Here is an 18409-nt window from a genome sequence, read left to right on the forward strand (position 1 = left end):
TCCTGAAAGAGAAACTGCTCTACAGTGGCCATGTCATACTCTTGGTATTTGAGTTCTTCCTTACCTGTTCCTCTTACTGGACCATTTCTTATGGATTTACTCAAGATCATCCTTGCTTGGGTTTTTCCATTTTTCCTTGAGTCGGCCCCTAATTTTGTCTTTTCCCATTCCTGTCACCCAAAACTTTTCTATATTCTACATCTCCTACTACTCCAAAATTTCTCAAACTTCCCTGAAGATAAGAATGTCTAGAATGCCCATTCAAGGTACAGATTCCTAGGTTTCAACTCTGACCACCTGAATCAGAATTTCCAGGAGAGAGGTCTGGTAATCTATACACTTAATAAGAACTCAGGCCTGCCTATTGATCAGCTCCACGGGCACACATTTTCAATGTGCTCTGGTAGCACCTTCTCCTGTGAGGGAATCACGCCTCCTGCTACTTCTTACCTTGAAGTTTGGGCAACCTTGCTGAGAAATCTGCAAGTTCATTCCCATTTTCACTTCAAAGCTCACCTGTCGCAGGAAGAGTGTTTTGAATTGGGAAGGCTTGGTTGGGGGTGGAGAAGAGGAAGGATTACTAATGTATGAAAAACGATGAAATGGCCAAATTGAGTTTAAGGGAGAAGGCTGTGTTTGTCTTGGCTCATGGGAATGTTGACTGCAAAGGCTACTATCTAACACTGATGGGGCACTTATGACTGCAAGTTGCCAAGTGTCATACCTATGTATTCATTTAATTTTTCTCATAACCCCTCTTTTTATCCTCCTCTTGTAGATGAGGAAACTGAGGCATGGAAAAGTTATATAATGCGAGCAGCTGTTAAGGGGTAGAGGTGAAACCTGAACACAGCTGGCTTGGCTCAAAACCCAAGCTTTTACTATCTAAGGTTCCGCTTGGGAACATTCCCATAGAGAGTATTTAATCAGCAGTGGGGTGTGATGTCTCTGTGGAGTACCTTACTATTCTGAATCTTCATTTCCTCTAAGAAATATGTGAACTCCTCTTTGAGTATAATTGAGAGAATTAAAAACATATTCTGCTTTAACATCAACTTGATTATGAAATGGCATATGCCATGGTCTTTCTCTTTTCACTCTTACGTCACCAGGCTGACTAATCTTTTAAGATGGTTTTATAGATCAACCATCTATGCTCTATCTACCTCAGCTGGTGGTGCACTTAAATTAGTCCTGTAGATTGCCACATATCACCCTCTTAGCCCACTTTTGTTCCTTAGGCTAAATCTCATCTCTTGGCAGTTTTCCTTCCGAAAAATTACCCATGGCTGAAATCTTAGAGTTAAATTAAAACAGTAGCCAGCCTGTGTTGCTGGAGGGGACATGAGAGGCTAGATATCAAGTCAGAGAAAACTTTCAGTGTGGGCAGGTGGGAGGTAAACATTCCCCATATCAAATAATACTGTTTTTAAGTCTTACTGGTAAAGATTCTGGTCACTTCTCATTCTTTGGCTTCTTAATTCTGTTACATTGCTATTGTTACATAGATCTCTGGATCAATATCATTCATAGCAAGATTCTTCTTGTATCCAGTGCTATGAATGTTGAATCTCTGACACACACACACACACACACACACACACACACACACACACACGCACATATTTAAACCTTCCAAGGATGTCTCCTAGGCAATCCCTACAGCTGAGAAGTTGGTCTTCTGGCCTGGTAGATTGGCAGATGGCAGCCAAGATGCCCCTAGATAGTAGTGGGACAAAGTCCAATTCTACCTGTAGGTATTGGCATATCTGTTGTTTATAAGGCCAGAGGTTCTTAGGCCTGACTGCCCAGCCAATACTTTGTTTTTTAATAAATATTCAGCTAGGATTGTTTTTAAATAAAATACCAATAACCAGACCCATACCCCAGTCATTTAAGTTCAGCATCTTTGAGAGTGGTTCTCATACACAGATATGCCTGAAAAACCCCTGGGGTTGATTCTCATCTGTCAGCCAGTATGGAGAACTCATATCTCACTGTATGACTACCTCTCTGAACATATGTATCTTGCCTCTGCAGGAAACAGAGTTGTATCTTTTGGGTTTAATGTAAATTGCACTAGTGTTGATTTTAACATTTTATACTTAGTATAATTAGCAATTAAAATGTTAACCATTATAGTAGTTATAATTAGTAATTGTTTTATAATCACGCTTACCAGGATGCTTCCTTTTTTACATGTAAAATTAAGGTGGAAAGTCACAATAAACAGTTTATTCTTGTTAAAGTTGCTAGACGTGCCATATGGAACTCAGCCATGAGTGTTTTTTGAATGTTAAACGATATGCAGGTATGATGCACCTATTAAAATTAATATTGCTGATCTTACCAAAGAGTTGACTCACATCATTCATTCAACCCTCAGATTGTAAATGAGGGGCTTGCTACATATCGGGCACTGAGCTAAGTCTAAGGGGTCTGATGCTATGCTCATAGCTTTTAAATCACAGGAGTATTTTGGACTTGCCTGTCTGGAAGCTCATAATCTAATTTATATTTCAGTTTTATCACCTTCAAAGGGAGGTTCCTTGCAATCAGTATTTTACCTCCTTCCCACATCCAATACTAACACTCTACTCCAGAATGGTACAAATCCCATTCAGATTCATATTTTTTACCTGCCCTGTCACTTTTATTCATGGTTTCGTGTTGTCATGTGTACTTCAATACACTGTAGCAAACTGTAAATGAGACAGGGTATACACAGACAAGTAACTAAACAGATTGATTATAGAAAGCTCTCAAAGCTTCTACACGTATACCTTTTTGAAAAGGGGGAACACATGTAAAAACATTTCATTTAGACACAGTTCCTATTGCTAACATGATATACATAAAGAAGCTTAAACAGAAAGAAGATAAGGTCAGTGAATCTCTCCCCAGTTTGGCTATTCTACCAAAAAAAAAGATCTGAGTTTTGGAAATTCAAACCCAAGTTCATCTCCATTACCTGGAGACCCTGAACAGTTCCCTTTTGTCATTTTAGTTCCTCCAACATTTAACATTCTCCCCAGTTCCCACTGGACTTCTTCTCTAGGCTCAGGTGAAACAGAACCAACAGTGAATCTGGAAACCCTGCTTTGTTGCATACCAGCTGTATTCCAATAGAAAATTCATTTCACTTTTCTGGGCCTCAGTTTCTTCATTTGGAAAAATTGAGATATAAAAATAGTACATGCCCTTCCTGGACCTTTTTGTGCAGGTTGAATGAGAAACAAATGTGAAGTCATTTTATTGGTAGAAAAATTGGCTTTTTTTTTCTTTTTCTTTTTTTGCTGTGTAGACTCATAAAGGAAAGTCTATTTCTCTCTCCACCCAAAGAAGAGGGCAGGCAATTGGTTTTACAAAAATCCAAAGCAGTGATAGGTAGAAGGCTGGGTTTATACTGGGAGATTGGGCATTTCTCCTACAAAGCTAATGCATGTGTGGTGGCCTAATTTGATCCAAGAGCAGAATAGATAATAAATATCCAAGGCACAGGGCGAAAAAGAAGGATACGCTATTTGATCTTTTGGTTCCCAGTTTCTATTACCCAACCTATTTTTATATTTCTAGGGTAGAAGTCAAGATTTTAAAACAAACAAAAACAAACGTATTTAGTCAAAAATTACTCTAACTCATAAAACCCGTTTCCACAGGAAATTCTTTTTTTCACTCAAGAACAAAACACAATACTCCCACAGTTCAATGATGCTGCTGCTGCTAATATCCTGAGTACTAAGTGTCAGGATCTCTTAGAGGGACTTTCTGTTAATGACAGCAATTAATTCTCACAACCACCCAAAGAAGCAATGGTCATCCATTAATCCCACCTTGTAGATGAGGCGGTTGAGGGTCAACTAGCTCAATGCCAGCCTGCCCAAATTATCTCACGTAGTAAGTAACCTCCCAGAGATTCAAGACCCAGGTGTAAATCTCAATCTGTAATCATATTCTGTCTATCAACAGCAATGATTTGCTAGTGCATGTCTATATCAGAGTAGGTCCAATGAGAATAAAAGATCCTGTTTGAAACCTTGACACAGTTTACCTACAAGTCTTGGGATGCTAAGCAAGGCACAGGTTCCCAGACGGTTAGTGTTACAGTGTGTCTTAGAGATTGCCTAGACTAAAAATAACCTTGCATTTTTTTTTTTTTTTTTTTTTTGAGACGGAGTCTCGCTCTGTCGCCCAGGCTGGAGTGCAGTGGCGCAATCTCGGCTCACTGCAAGCTCCGCCTCCTGGGTTCACGCCATTCTCCTGCCTCAGCCTCTCCGAGTAGCTGCGACTACAGGCGCCCGCCACCACGCCCGGCTAATTTTTTGTATTTTTAGTAGAGACGGGGTTTCACCGTGGTCTCGATCTCCTGACCTCGTGATCCGCCCGCCTCGGCCTCCCAGAGTGCTGGGATTACAAGCGTGAGCCACCGCGCCCGGCCAACCTTGCACTTTTAAATGCATTTAATTTAATGTACTTGTTATTGCCTCTATATATTCACTGCAAATACTAGCATACATTCCAAAATATGTCAATCTGAAACCGAGTTACTGATAACATTTGCTCCACCTCTTTCAGTTTATAACGTTCACCTTCTTCGTCTCCTTCTGATTCTAATTAGTACCATGCTTTCCACTTAGCATAGGAAAAAACTGAGGGTCAGTAAAGTTAAATCAGATGGAACTTTTTCAGGTACTTCTTTATATTAGTGTGAATCTATGCAATTAATGACACGATGTTAGCATAAATAACTGTTTCCATGCATGGATCTTTTGGGGTAAAGAATTAATTGCGGACCTGGGCCAGGAGAGGGAAGAAGTCACAATGGAATTGTCACTGTGGGATGCTCAACTGTTGATAGCTCTTACTTTCTCACTGAAGAAGGGAGAGTAGAGAGGCAATGGTAATAAATCAATAATTTACAAAGATAGATCCTATTACCTCTTGCAAGGTTTGTGGTGGGACAACCCTCTGTCAACATTATTTATGGCATAACAGGGTAGAACAGAAGCTTGTTCTCTAAAGTGGGGCTTCTCAAACTTCACACCAGTCATTCTGGAATCTGGAAAGTGCAGGTTCTGGTTCAGCAGGGCTGGGGTGTGGTTTGGGATTCTACATTCTCACAGGCTCCCGGTGAGGCCAATGGTGTTGGCCTGGAAACTACACTTTACAAAGCAAGGCTCTGCAGGCTTTTTAGATGATCCACTCAAATCTTGAAATTTCAAAAACAGAACAAGTTAATCCCCTTTTTTCCCCGTGTTTGTTCATTTTCTAAGTTTGGGAGACAGAAATGGAAGAAAACAAACAGTGGGGACACACTCATTCTGAAAAAACAGGGAAGCTGGTATTGTCCAGGAAGAATTATTAAAGTGCCTCCACTCCCACTACCTGGGCTCATATTCTGTTTGGTAGTAGTCATCCAGAAACACTCTAACATGGCAGAAATGGTGGGAAAAACTTCTTCATCTCTTAATACATTCTAAAATTTTGAATTACAAAATTGAAACCATGAAAGGCAAGAATTGAGAGGATGTTAGAAGGGTCTAACAATCATGGTTTGTTTTTTTTTTTTCTTTAAATTCCAGGTCCCCAAGACCCGTTAGAACCACTGATTTAGCTTATCAAACGTGTGGCATATTTCTATAATCTCAGGCCAAAGCATTTCAATCTAAATGATTGGGATAATTATGAGAATATTTGGCTTTGATTATGTTTCAGCTTTCAGAAATCTGTTAATCTATTTGAACAGTCACACATCATAATGCAGCAAGAATTAGCTTGGAAAAAAAGAAAAGTGACTAGTTACTCCTTATATTCTCCCTAGTTTTTGCCCCACAGACTCCCATCCCCTCAAATTCCAACAGTGACCCCTACTCTAAATGTTTCGCATGTTAATTAAATATGAAATTCATTACAGTTTTGGAGAAGTGCCTAATTCCACAGGAAGCAAGCATTGTGATTTACACCAAGGAAGCAATAAGTCATTTCTGTCCAGTGACTGTTTACATGCATGTACTACACACAAAGGTGGAAATAAATTAGAGGCCACAGCGAAATAGAAATCAGTTCTTCTGGAAAAGAATTTCAACTTCTGATAAGTACAGAGTCAGAACTTGCTTTGATAAATTTAAAGGAAATATTAGACACTTTCAGTGAAAAATTTCATCTTATCTTGAAAGAAATGATAGTATACTACCATCCATAGTATACTACCTAGTGACAAAAAAAAAAAAATCCAAACAAAAAACAAGGTAACAAAGTGGAGGGGCTTAATTTTTATTGCCACATCCACAACTGCGGCATGAGCTAAAATTCTATCTTCTGCTTTATTGGATTACTGTCTTCCAGAATGTCAGTTCTTTTTAGCAATAGAAATGGCTCATTCATAGGGCTTTGCATGTATATTCTCGACAGAGCTACACCTAGAAAGCATTAGGCTTTCCCAACCTGCCTCTAAACCCTTCATAGCTGAAGGGCCCTGATGCTGCTACTGAAAAGATAGGCTTTATTTGCTTTTTTGTGGCCTATCAAGTCAATGATCTGCGACCTAAAAAGTGTGTAATTAGGCCATGACATGACCAAAGGAGTTGTTACACCTTGCCTTGTCACTGGCAAAAGTGTCTACCCACGTGGCTGTTGACAGCTATGGTCTGTTGGGCTTGGAAATTCCTTTAATCTCTCCCCAACTCCTTGTTGGTCCAGTCTGTTGACTATTACAGGACTGGTTCTTTTTTTTAAAATGATTCAATTACATATTCATCCAATAGGGCATAACAGTTGTTATGAAGCCATTATAGATTACGGACCAAAGGCAATTAGTTCTTGAGAGAGAAACTTGAACACATTTTCTTTTAATGTGTGTGTGTGTGTGTGTGTGTGTGTGTGATTTCTATAAACTAAGAGAATCTCAGGAAATATATCTATCAGTTACAGCCATATTACTTCTCAGTACTGAGAGCTTGGCACCCATAAACCCAATTTTAAAAAATTACAGTGACTCTACTATCAAAACCTGAGATGTACCTTCCCTTCCTCACTATTTCAGAGCCATCTCCATACTTATGAAATGAAATCAGTGACAGTCTACAGAGCAGATCGGGAGAAAATAGAACTATCTTAGTTATCCTAATTTTTTGGAGAATACACAATCAAATCACTTTAAGAGGAGCACTGTTTATATATATATATACATACACACACATAAGTATTAAGAAATTTATCTGGTATGTGTGCTTTGTCATAGGACTCTCACAGGTATAAGTGTGTGTTTCTAGTTACCCTAAAGGTGTCTAGGACAATCGCTTTCACTTTTTCTTCCTGAGGAGTGCCTGAATTGGCAAAAACCCCAAAAAACAAAAAAATGGATCCGTTAGGAAAGTAAACTTTAAATGAACAAGAATAAGTGTGTATTTATACATGTAGATATGTATAGGTGTACACGTGTTCAACCTGGAGTTCTAACTAAAACCTGGACATGCTTTTCTAGACACAGGGGCACAGGAGGATGTGAATTAAGGCATGAGTGACTCATTTCTGCTACATTATTACAACTTGACAGATCATCTTTTTTTTTTTTAAAATTACAGAACCCAAGAGAGTTCATCAGGATGAGTAAAAATAAAAGATAAGAAAAAAAAAAAGTAAAACCAAGAACGGCTTCTTCAAAGCACCATCAAAAATGGCACAGAGGTATGACTTTGGCTTATTGCCACATATTGATTCCACAGCCTAGACTCAAACTCGCAAGTGGCTTCTCTCTGCCTGTGGGTCTGTATCCCAGCTGGGAAGATGGCATGGGGAACTCTCCCACCCCTTCTGAACCTCCAAGAACTCCACCCTCAGTTCCTTGTTGATCTGAGAATACCATCTCTGGCATGGCCATGTTTTACAATGCTCTCACTATATTTTTCCAACAGATTTCTCAAAGACTGCAAACATAAATAAAATGATAGAGTCTAGCATAAAGTTGCCAATGTTTATTTTGCCAAGTAAGAACATGAAAAACAAAATTGGATGTCTAAAACTACCATTTGCTATTGTTCTAATTTTATAAATCTTTTTAAACAGCATGTGAGAAGGAAGAATGGATACAGCCTATTTCCCAGAAAAGAGGGCTGACAACCATATTACATGGTTGGTGTTCTTCTGTTTTGATAAACCGGTAAATATGCCATCAAAGGCAGTTGCCAGGTCTTGAACTGGCCTTGGGAGATACTGCTTTCAATACAGCACTAGAATAACATCTTGAGATCTCTCCTTGCCACACATCACAAAGAATAAGAACAAGGGCTGCTACTGCCGTTTAGCTAGAAATGTTTTCAATCCCTATCAAACTTGGTTCAGATAAGAGGACTGGGGAAAGCAAAGCAAGTGCCCCCTTTGTCATCTTTGCATGTCTACTTTCATAAAGGGTTCCAAATTATCCACAGGTTAAACTTTATCCCACCCCACAGGAAAAGAAAATGAAAACATAATGTCCGTAAAATACAACATCTTCTTAAAAAATCAACCTTCCTACAAAAATAAGCCCTTAAATGGTAAATTAAATTTCCTATTCAGGATGCTCATATACTTCATATGCTGACAGTCCCTTAATTTTCAGTAAATATCATCGGATAAGAACTCCAAATAAAATGGAATATCATTGTAAATATACTTATTTCCCTGTCTATTTTCATGACAGTGTTTCTCTACTACTTAATCTGAGGCCAGAAAAGTTCTAAAATAGACAGGAAGTAGCCTGCACTAATGGAAATCAACTCAAATCCTTTTACTTTTTTAGTTCAGCTTGTCCAATCTTTTGTACATAAGGATTTAGTCCTATTTTCTGTATTTAGCTTATGATGAAATATTAGAGGGCAGAAAGATGGTCCCTTCCTTGCTTCCTTCCCTCTTTGTCCATTCATCCACCCACCTATGTATCGATTTATCTCCATCTATCCATCTACCCATCCTTCCACCCATCTATGTATGTGTAAGCATGGATGCATGAATGTATCTATCTCTGTCACTTACATAATTTTTAAATAAAACTAAATCCTCTATGAACCTGAAAATATGCCTACTTATCCTTACTAGGTTCTAAGAAACACAAATCTGTCTCTGAAATAGAACCTTTTATTCATAGGTTATGAATGTCATATTTAACTTATGTTTTCTAGCGCGTGGCCTACGACCACTTGAAATTAACAAGCCCTGGTCTCTATGCATTAAGCTTTACCTGAGTACACTTATAAGTCCCTTGTGAGGTCCCAAGGCACAAGTGAGTGTGTGTGTGTGTGTCTGTGTGTGTGTGTCTGTGTACAGTGTGTGTGCAGAAAGCAAGATAACACAGCATTTTATTTGGATTTCTATAAAGTTGAACTACATACAATTTATATTGATATATGTATATATTTCATACATGTTACAACGGAGCCAATATGTCATTTTTGTCACACAGAAGTAGCAATTTCTAGCTCTATATTAGCAGTGAAACTTTAAGGCCTCAAAAACCAAAGAGGTATACATTAAAACAAAATTATGTTGCTTGCAGTCTTTTGCTCAGTTTAGAGATAGCTGTGTGGCCTGGTGCCACAATTAATGTCAAAAGCTTCTTAGCTTTCATGGATCTTTACAAGAAATGCATGTTTTATGTGGAAGAAATGGCCCCAGGTAACTATCAGTGTAATCAGATTGTGATGAAATCTGAGTGAAAAACTGTCTTGCTTCCGTCTCTAGGCAGTCTGCATCTAGCTACTTTCTGCCTTGATGTGGAGGGACGTTTTCATGCACTGATCATTACGAAATGTTAGAGTGTTAGCAAGCAGGACAAGCATGACAAATGTCTGTCTGTCTGGGGAGATAACATTTTCATCAAAGCTATGTACACATCACATTTTCCCAAATATTTGCGGCACAGTTGATCAAACAGGGAATCTTTTCCACCCCCTCCCCACCTCCCAGTTTGGCTGCTTCAAGATGCAACAACAACCGAGTCATAATACACAAACCATGAGCCAATCAATAAAGAGAAGCCTGCCCCCAGGCTGAATTCAAGCAAGCCATTCATCAAGCTGATGTGATGGACCTGTCCAATCCAGAACGTATCACAGACACATCAGCAACACCAAGTGGCATGCAATGACCGGATGACCAAAGGCCCCTCTGCCATGCTTCAATTGGTTCAAGCTCAGGAAACGTTCTCCTTTGAGAGTTCAGACAGTTGGCTTTGCACAAATCAACGTGAGATTAGAAACAAAGATTTGGTGAAGGTCAAGTGCTTTACCAAATGTTTCCTAAATGCCAAGAAAAGATGTTCACCTATTCCCATTAAATTTGTCAATGAGACTATAAAATTACCTAGTCCAGTCAGGTCTTTTTCTTTTGGGGAAATCTCTGCCCACACCAGATGGTCTTCATTTTGGAGGTCAACATTCAGAGACTCTCAGGTTGCTCCGAGATAATCAGCATGTGATCATGTAACCAAGAAGATGATGGGCAGGGAGGTGCAAGGTGCCCATTAAGGACCTTCTGGACAGTCCTGAGGTTACTGGAGTTCAATATTTTTCAAAGGTCCCTGAATCTTTAATTTGATGAGGGCTTAATTTGTGCTGAAAAAAGGTAAAATCCTACCAACTGGGGACATCAAACTTCTTTTGGTTTCAAGATGTCTGAAGAGTGAACCTCATGATTACAGGGAAAGTTTGTTGCTGTTTCTGTTCTGATCAATTGACAACCAGTGAGGATTACCAAAACATTCTCAATGCCTGCTGATTTTACTTCCTATTTTTGAAGAAGTTTTTTTGTTGAGTTTTTCTTTATCTTGCCTGTCTTCTACAGAAGAGGAACTAACCTTCTATCACTACTGATTCTATGCTGTGATGATATAAAAATAATTGGTTACACAACTGCTATTTCTGAGAGAAATTATAGGTACTTGGCATCTTTAATCTAGATTCAAAAGCTATGCTGATAATTTCACATTTTCCCCTAAATGTGTCTTCTATAAAAAGGTATTCTTTCTCAACATCTGCTTATTAAAGATAAAAGGAAGTAGCACCATTTAATAGACATTTAGAAAATCAGAAATACAACTTTAAAGATGGCTTTCTGTCCATTTACTTATTAATTAATTTACTTCAATGAATAATACCAAATGTGGCAAGTGTCTTGCTTATGATAAAGTTAAATAGGGATAGTTATCAATTTCCACAGCAACCAAGAAGACCAAATGTGCCAATTTCTCTAATGAACAACAGAGGCCAATTATATGGACAACAGTAGAGTTAGTTGGTTTCTTCAACTGAAACTATGGTACTCAAGTTGGAATTGCAGTTATTAAAGATTTACCAATCCAAGAACAAGGGCAATCTTTCAGTGGGACGTGTTGCCAGTGAGAAATCTGAATAATATCAAAATACAGATTTTACATGTATGGTGTTCCAAAATGCAGAAATTTAAAAATGTTTAGATGAATGCAAGTAGAGATAGCCAAAATCTCAGGTAATTCTAATAGCATTAAATATTGTTAATTGTTTAAATGTCTAGACCAGTCTTACTGAAGGAGTCAATTTAAATTATATCTTTGTAATTAACCTTTTTTTTTCAACTTGGGGATAGATGCACTTATACGGAAAAGCAAGATAAATCAAATCCGTGTAAGATTCTTATAATTATACAGCAGGCTAAAGTTACTATGATTATAATTATATACAAAGTGGGTGTTTGAGAATTTAGCATCTAGAGATATTTTCATAAAAAATAATTAAGGGTTGCAGCTGAACCACATTACAATTGATACTTTGTGAATCTTCAGTGCAGAATTTAGTAACATTAGGCCTTTTCCTTTGTAGAATGATCTTCAATATTTCAAGACTGTCATCATTTTTATTAGTCTTGTTGACCCTCTCTACTTTCCTAATACACTGTCAAAGTGTGTTGAAGATAACTTACATGAAACACATTTTGCATCTTGGCAACTGATTACTGGGTAAATGTATAAATTATGTATTGAGAACCTTGTCTTGACAATTGTCTGGATTTCTCTGAAGGCCCCCTACAGCCTTGAAAACTTGTTATGGCTGCTTATAAGAAAATAATACCTGCATAGAACCAGACAGCAGATCTCAACTCCATCTTGCCAAAGAGCCATTTGTTACAAGTGTATGCATGGGGTTTTCAAAATGCAGCTTTTAGGGTTCAGGGATTTATTCTGCTTTATTATATTTCAAGAATTCTGTAGCTACAATTATCTAACAGCATATCTCGTGAGAAATGGAATGGAACTGCAGAGAAAGCACACCACAGCAAACCGAGGTAGGAACTACATCACAACAGGCCAGGTAGGAGGACCAGAGGCTGCTCACACTTCCCATTCAAGAGTCAAATACATCGCCTGCTTACCTGTCTGACCCAGCATGCCCCAGCCACACATGCAAATTGTTATCATTGTTTTATTCGTGAAACATATTTTTAAAATAAAGGACTCATTACCAAAATAAGCACCCTCAATGACATTTGTGCATGCAGAGCATCTGAACATTCACATTTATGTCCTCAGAAAACAGAGCCAAGGAGTTGCATTCAATATGAAAACACACACTTTCCTTTTCAAGGCAACCATACAAAAGTAGCTACGGCTTGCTGTTTCAGGAACCAACTCATCTGCTAAGCCTGGGTGATAGAAACCCCTGATTTCCGCGCCACTCCCCCAACCTGCCCACCCATTCTGACTTCTGCATTCCTCAAACACACTGTGTTGCTTCCACTGCCTGCCTTAACATGTGGTGTGCATTACAAATATGAGTTGACTTATGTTTGTAGGATTGGACACCAGGCATTGCTAGAAAGAATGAATCTCCTTATGAATGCCAGGGACACTCTCCCTCTCCTTTATTTTTAATTGTAAAAATGCAATGGATGGAATAATTTATTGGGTATAAGACCTTGCAAAAAGGAAAGGGGCTTGAAATTGAAGTAAACCTTGTAGGATCATGGTCTGTTTTTCTTCCTATGAGTTAGATGAAACCGCGGTCTTATGTAGAAGACCATAAGAAGGTTGTACAGTGTGTGTGTGTGTGTGTGTGTGTGTGTGTATGTGAGCAAGGTGTGTTGTCACAGAAATTAAGAGATGTGAAAAACTACACAAGGACCAAGGCTATCATTTTCTTTGTGTCTTAGCAGAGAGAGTAGTTAAGAATGGGCTGAAGCATTTGCCCCCTCTCTATGGGGCCTTGAGTTCATGTTCACCATGGGACCTAACTTTTGGGATGCTACCTCCCCCAGCAGTCATGCAGTTTCACCAAGACCATACAAGAATCTCCTCTCCCATCAACTAAGTTAATTTCCAAGTAGTTGTCAAGCACGAGAAGGATGACCCTTACCTGTCACTGTAGGCAGCGGCAGTGGCAGGGGTAGGCTGGGCGTAGCGGTATGCAGCATAACCACCCTAAAACACAAGGAGAAATGTGACTCAGGAATGCAGCAGAGCCCAATGCAGGGATGCCCAGTGACAAGACCACACCAGAGCAGCAGTTACCCAAATCTACTGAGCTGAAGTTGAGGTTAATGAAAGCTTAGTATCAAAGCAAAAATACAAAAACACCCTGGAGAAACAAGGGGTGGAATACCAACCCCAGCTGGATGTTAAAGGTTAGCAGTCATAAGCACATCCCAAAAGAAGAGCCTAGAGGCCCTTGGAAGAAAATGTACCTAAATGTTAATGGCGATTGTCTTGGGGTGGAGAGGATTATGGCGGATTATTTAAACACTCTTTATACTTTGCTGAACTTTCCAGATTTTCAAAATTGGTTCTGCTTTACCTTTATCAGATATTAACTTCAATTTTATTCAAACAATTCTTATTTTCTTATAAAGTTAAGTGAACGCTTTCCTGTCTTTTATATTTATTAAATCACCCTTTGATTGAAAGTTTATTAGTAATCTCTTACCTATCTGGTTGTTTAACCACTAATGTTACTGAAGAATGTCTTTAGCTGTCTAAATGTTACACAATTATTACAAAAATGATTGAACATTTCTTTTTGGCCGAAGATATCACATGGTTATGTATCACGCTGCTTCAGATGGAGAATTTGTTTGGTGTGGAAAATATGATAGTCTTCTAATTTGTAAATAAAATCATTAACAGAAAAAAATCTCAAAAGAAAAAATAATTAACATTTAGTTGTATGTACCAGTAATTGCAATTGTTCAATTAAGCAAAGAGGACTAGCAAATAGGCACATTCAAAAAGAACTGTGTTCAGTGGAGCGTTGATGATCAAACCGTGAATATAACACAGCTTCTTGCCCAGTGGACCACAGTGATACATCAACCAGTGTACAATGAACTCAGCACAATTAAACAGGATCCAGTGTCCACTGATAACACAGGACCACTCAGGTTCTAATTAGAACACACAGTCGCATAATCCTCTGAGGTACGTGTTCTCACCATCACCATAAAGGGGCAACTCACGACAAAGTAGTGTGTGAGAAGGTATGCAACCGCAGAATCATGAGAGGGAAAGGTAGGTTCATGGCATTTGGCCTCACGAAACTAAGTAATACGATAAGACATAGATGAAGCAGGGAAACTACAAAAAGCCTCTTTCAAGATGTAGGTACACGAGTCTCAATTTCTTTCTGCCTCCTTCCTGCACAGTTAACTTACAGAGTAAATATGCTATCATTTGCACAGCAATTCAAAGAAACGAGTTTATCTTTTAAAGTTTATTCTTTGCATCAGCCCTGGAGAAGACACATCCAAAACATCCTGCCAGATAATCACCAATAATTTAGAACCAGTTTTTTTTTTTTTAAGCTTCCTTTAAAAAGATAATGGAAGTTAACCACAACAAAAAGAGGTCTTAGCCAGATGCCACCTGGTGTTCCAAACACTATGTTCTCCTGTTAGGAATGGGGAACGCATTCAATGTGCTGAGGAGTTATAAAACCAAAGCAGTTATAACAGCACTGAGTTCAACAAAGAGTGATGGACTATAGAGAAATCGGGTCACCAGGTTTCTGGAGCCATTTTTCTATATAACTTGTTCATCTTCTTGGCTTTCATGATGTTCACAGAAAGATACAGGTGTGCAGGTATATACATTAAACTTAATGAGGTAGGGAGGGGCTAGAACTTGCTAGCTGATTTCTAGGAGACACTAACTGCAACAGGCTTAAAGTTTTGAGTGGAGAGAATGTGTGTGGTATGTATGTCTTTCTCTCTGGAACAAGAAAGTATTTGCAGCAATCAGATGCCATGTGAATCATGATTTGGTGACTGTGAATTTGGTCCCACCAAAGATGTCTAGCAACATCCTATTTGCAAGCCTCTTGGTTTGAACTTTGCATATCCTCCACCTTCTACCTTAGTTTCAGTCAATGGAAGAAGGTAGCAAGTCTGATAAACGGGAAGAATTGCTGCGGTGCAAACAACTAAATGAACCACACTGACTAGTAGGTTATGTATAGTAGAAACATCAAATGCAGGTGTGTTACACCTGGGATTCCTCTGCGCAGCAAATGGGGTCATCTACGAGATCTCAAAATGACCTCTACTCTGTTTGCATATGACTTGGCCAGTTAAAGAAAATGTGTGTTTCTAGACAAGACAGGCACAAGTCATCAATGTTCTGGCATTATTTATGACTTTATTATCTAGAAATTTGCTTGTGAGTATTCCTGATTCAAGGATCAAGATCACAATTTTCTTAACTCTCCAGAGCCAGCGGAGAGATTTTTGACCTCGATCAGTGGTCTCGTTGCTGTGCAGTAGACCACTTGGAGATGAATATTCTATATCTGTGCTGTCCAACAGAGTAGCTACTTTTAGTAAATGACTATTGAACTCTTGAAAGGTAGCTAGTGCAATGAACTGATTTTTTAATTTACTTTTCAGTTAATTTGAAGTTAAATGTAAATAGCCACATGGGGACTGGTGGCTAAAGGATTGGACAATACCAGTCTAAATGATCCCTGAAACATGTAATAATTAGGGAAAAAGGGATTAGGATGGTTTTTATCTCTCCATCTTTATTGCATAGTCTTCCTTTGCTATTTTTCTTCTGTATGCAGTTCATACTAGGGAAATGAGTTGTGTATTAACTCAGTATATGTGTGCATACACCGTAAAATATAAATTGCTTTACATACAAAAAATACAAATTGCTTTAATTTGCCTAACAGGTGACTTGAATCAATTTTATTGCTCTGTATTTTGCAGCTCACTGAGCATAGCCAGAACTTCTTCAAGGTTCCATAGTGATGTCTGTAAAAGGAACACTCACTTTCAATTGCTGTCACCAGACCATGTTCATGTTGAACCTGGTCTTCCGAGATCATATGACAAAAACGTGTCATCGACAATTAGATTTTTCCCACCACCAAACCAAAGGAACAAGGCATGACAAACACAAAATAGTTCCACACTCCTATTCATGAAGCATTTATTTTTCTACATGATGGGCAGCAAAATATAAATGTGTAACCTTATAAAAAAATTTCAAATTGTCATTGTGGATCTTGTTGCCATGACCACCACATGAGTGAGGCCACCAACTGAGAAGTTTCCTTTCTTGGCAAAACCTCTAGCGGTCCTTTGAGGTAGTTACCCATTAAGCACCTCAAATGATGCTCCAATAAAGCATTTTATTCTTATTACTACTAGAGACGGCGTCTCACTATGTTGCCAAGGCTGCTCTCAAACTCCTGGGATCGAGCGGTCCTCCCAATTCAGCCTCCCAAAGTGCTGGGATTACTGGTGTAAGCCACTGTGCCTAGCTAATAAAGCAGTTTCAAAATTATGCTTGTAGGGTATTAATGGTGGCAAGGAAAGGAAAGTTTCCACAACCAAATCGGTTTGGCAGATGCTCAGTTAAATTAAACTGGTTACTCCGTTTGTGGAACTCCTTGGGACAATATTCATGAATATTGACGGACCTCCAAGGCATCTCAGAGAATCTGAGGCTTAAATCGAAGTTTTCACTTTAGAGCACTTTTGAAAATAAATGTTCTACTGGCCAAATAGTGAAAGAGGGGAGGGGAAACCTGTGTGTCCTAGGGGGATGTGGGCGTCAGTAGGACTGTAACATGTACGTGTTACACATGCTTCCTTCAGCTGGAGTGCATAGGAAAGTACATCAGCTTAACTAGGGGTAAAGACTCCCTTTATTATGAAAATATCCAATGGTCAAGTCTTACTTGGCGCACAACAGGTGTGCTGGTATATATACCTACAACTTAAATCTTATTTACTATATAATACTTATAAGAACATTTTAAAACGAAAAATTTGTCTCCCTAATTTATCTATATGTTCTTTTTTTTTTTTTTTTTTGTGAGACAGAGTCTTCTCTGTCACCCAAGCTGGAGTACAATGGTGCCATCTTGGCTCAGTGCAATCTCCGTCTCCCAGGTTCCAGCGATTCTCCTGCCTCAGCCTCCCGAGTAGCTGGGACTGCAGGCATGCGCCACCACGCCTGGCTAACTTTTGTATTTTTAGTAGAGATGGTGTTTTGACATATAGGCCAGGCTGGTCTTGAACCCCTGGCCTCAAGCAATCTGTCTGCCTTGGTCTCCCAAAGTACGGGGATTACAGGTGTGAGCCACCACACCTGGCCACCTTCGTCTATTTTTGAAGGGTGGCAGTCGGAGGTCCAGTTCTCTTGAAATGTGACAGTGAAAGTTCATCTCAGGAATTTTAACCATATTGCCCTTTACTAGGTCAAAGTACCTCTTTCTCACATTCAGGTTTTAATTAAAACTCAATCAATTCTCATGGTTTACAAAAAGTACTTGCTTAATTCACTCATAATACTGAAGAAAAAAGGGAATTGCAGCGATAGGGAAAGTAATGTCCTAAAACTCTCAATGATCATCCTCAGTTTGACATTCATCTTATTTGACAGTTTCAATGTGGGTAATAGACCAAATATGGAGACTCTAGGCCAGCCACCTTCCAATGAATATGTTGACTTTTTTTCTTCCTACAAATTTGTTCAGTTGCTGGTTGCTTCAGCAGTGAGAAATAGGTTTAAAAGCTATAACAACAGGTGTGAAATAAATTTCTGATCACCTCTACTAAGACCAGGGAGGGTCATGTTAGATGTCAGGTATGCTGGCTCTTAATGTTGCATATGAGATTCTTGATTTAACCCCATTCCAGTTCACTCTGGGAACCTACCAAAAAATTACCCAGACAATTGGTTCAATTAGAAAGTTGAATTATTTTCATTTGATTTATACTGATTGAGTCCAGATAGCTTTTAAACTAAAAAATTAACAGCCAAGCTAGACCACCGTTTGGCACACTCACGATCTAACAAAGCTCATGGCCAAGGCCAGCTAACAGCAGTCATGGAAACGGCACCCATATTTGGAAGGAACTGCCACAACAGTCAGTGGATATACTGACACAGGGATAGCCA

General features: G+C 38.9%; 1 protein-coding gene across 14 annotated transcripts in view; it reads right to left on the reverse strand.

Moving 5' to 3' along the window:
* RBFOX1 (RNA binding fox-1 homolog 1) overlaps positions 1 to 18409 on the reverse strand; it is a 2489097-nt gene that overhangs the window by 22623 nt on the left and 2448065 nt on the right. For all 14 annotated transcript variants that reach the window (XM_030799104.1, XM_030799108.1, XM_030799109.1 and 11 more), the window contains one exon: positions 13362 to 13426. In XM_030799104.1, the coding sequence (XP_030654964.1) occupies positions 13362 to 13426 (65 nt within the window). The remainder of the gene's footprint in view (positions 1 to 13361; positions 13427 to 18409) is intronic.

This window comes from Nomascus leucogenys, chromosome 18, assembly GCF_006542625.1.
Source record: "Nomascus leucogenys isolate Asia chromosome 18, Asia_NLE_v1, whole genome shotgun sequence".
In the NCBI taxonomy this organism is placed as follows: Eukaryota; Metazoa; Chordata; class Mammalia; order Primates; family Hylobatidae; genus Nomascus; species Nomascus leucogenys.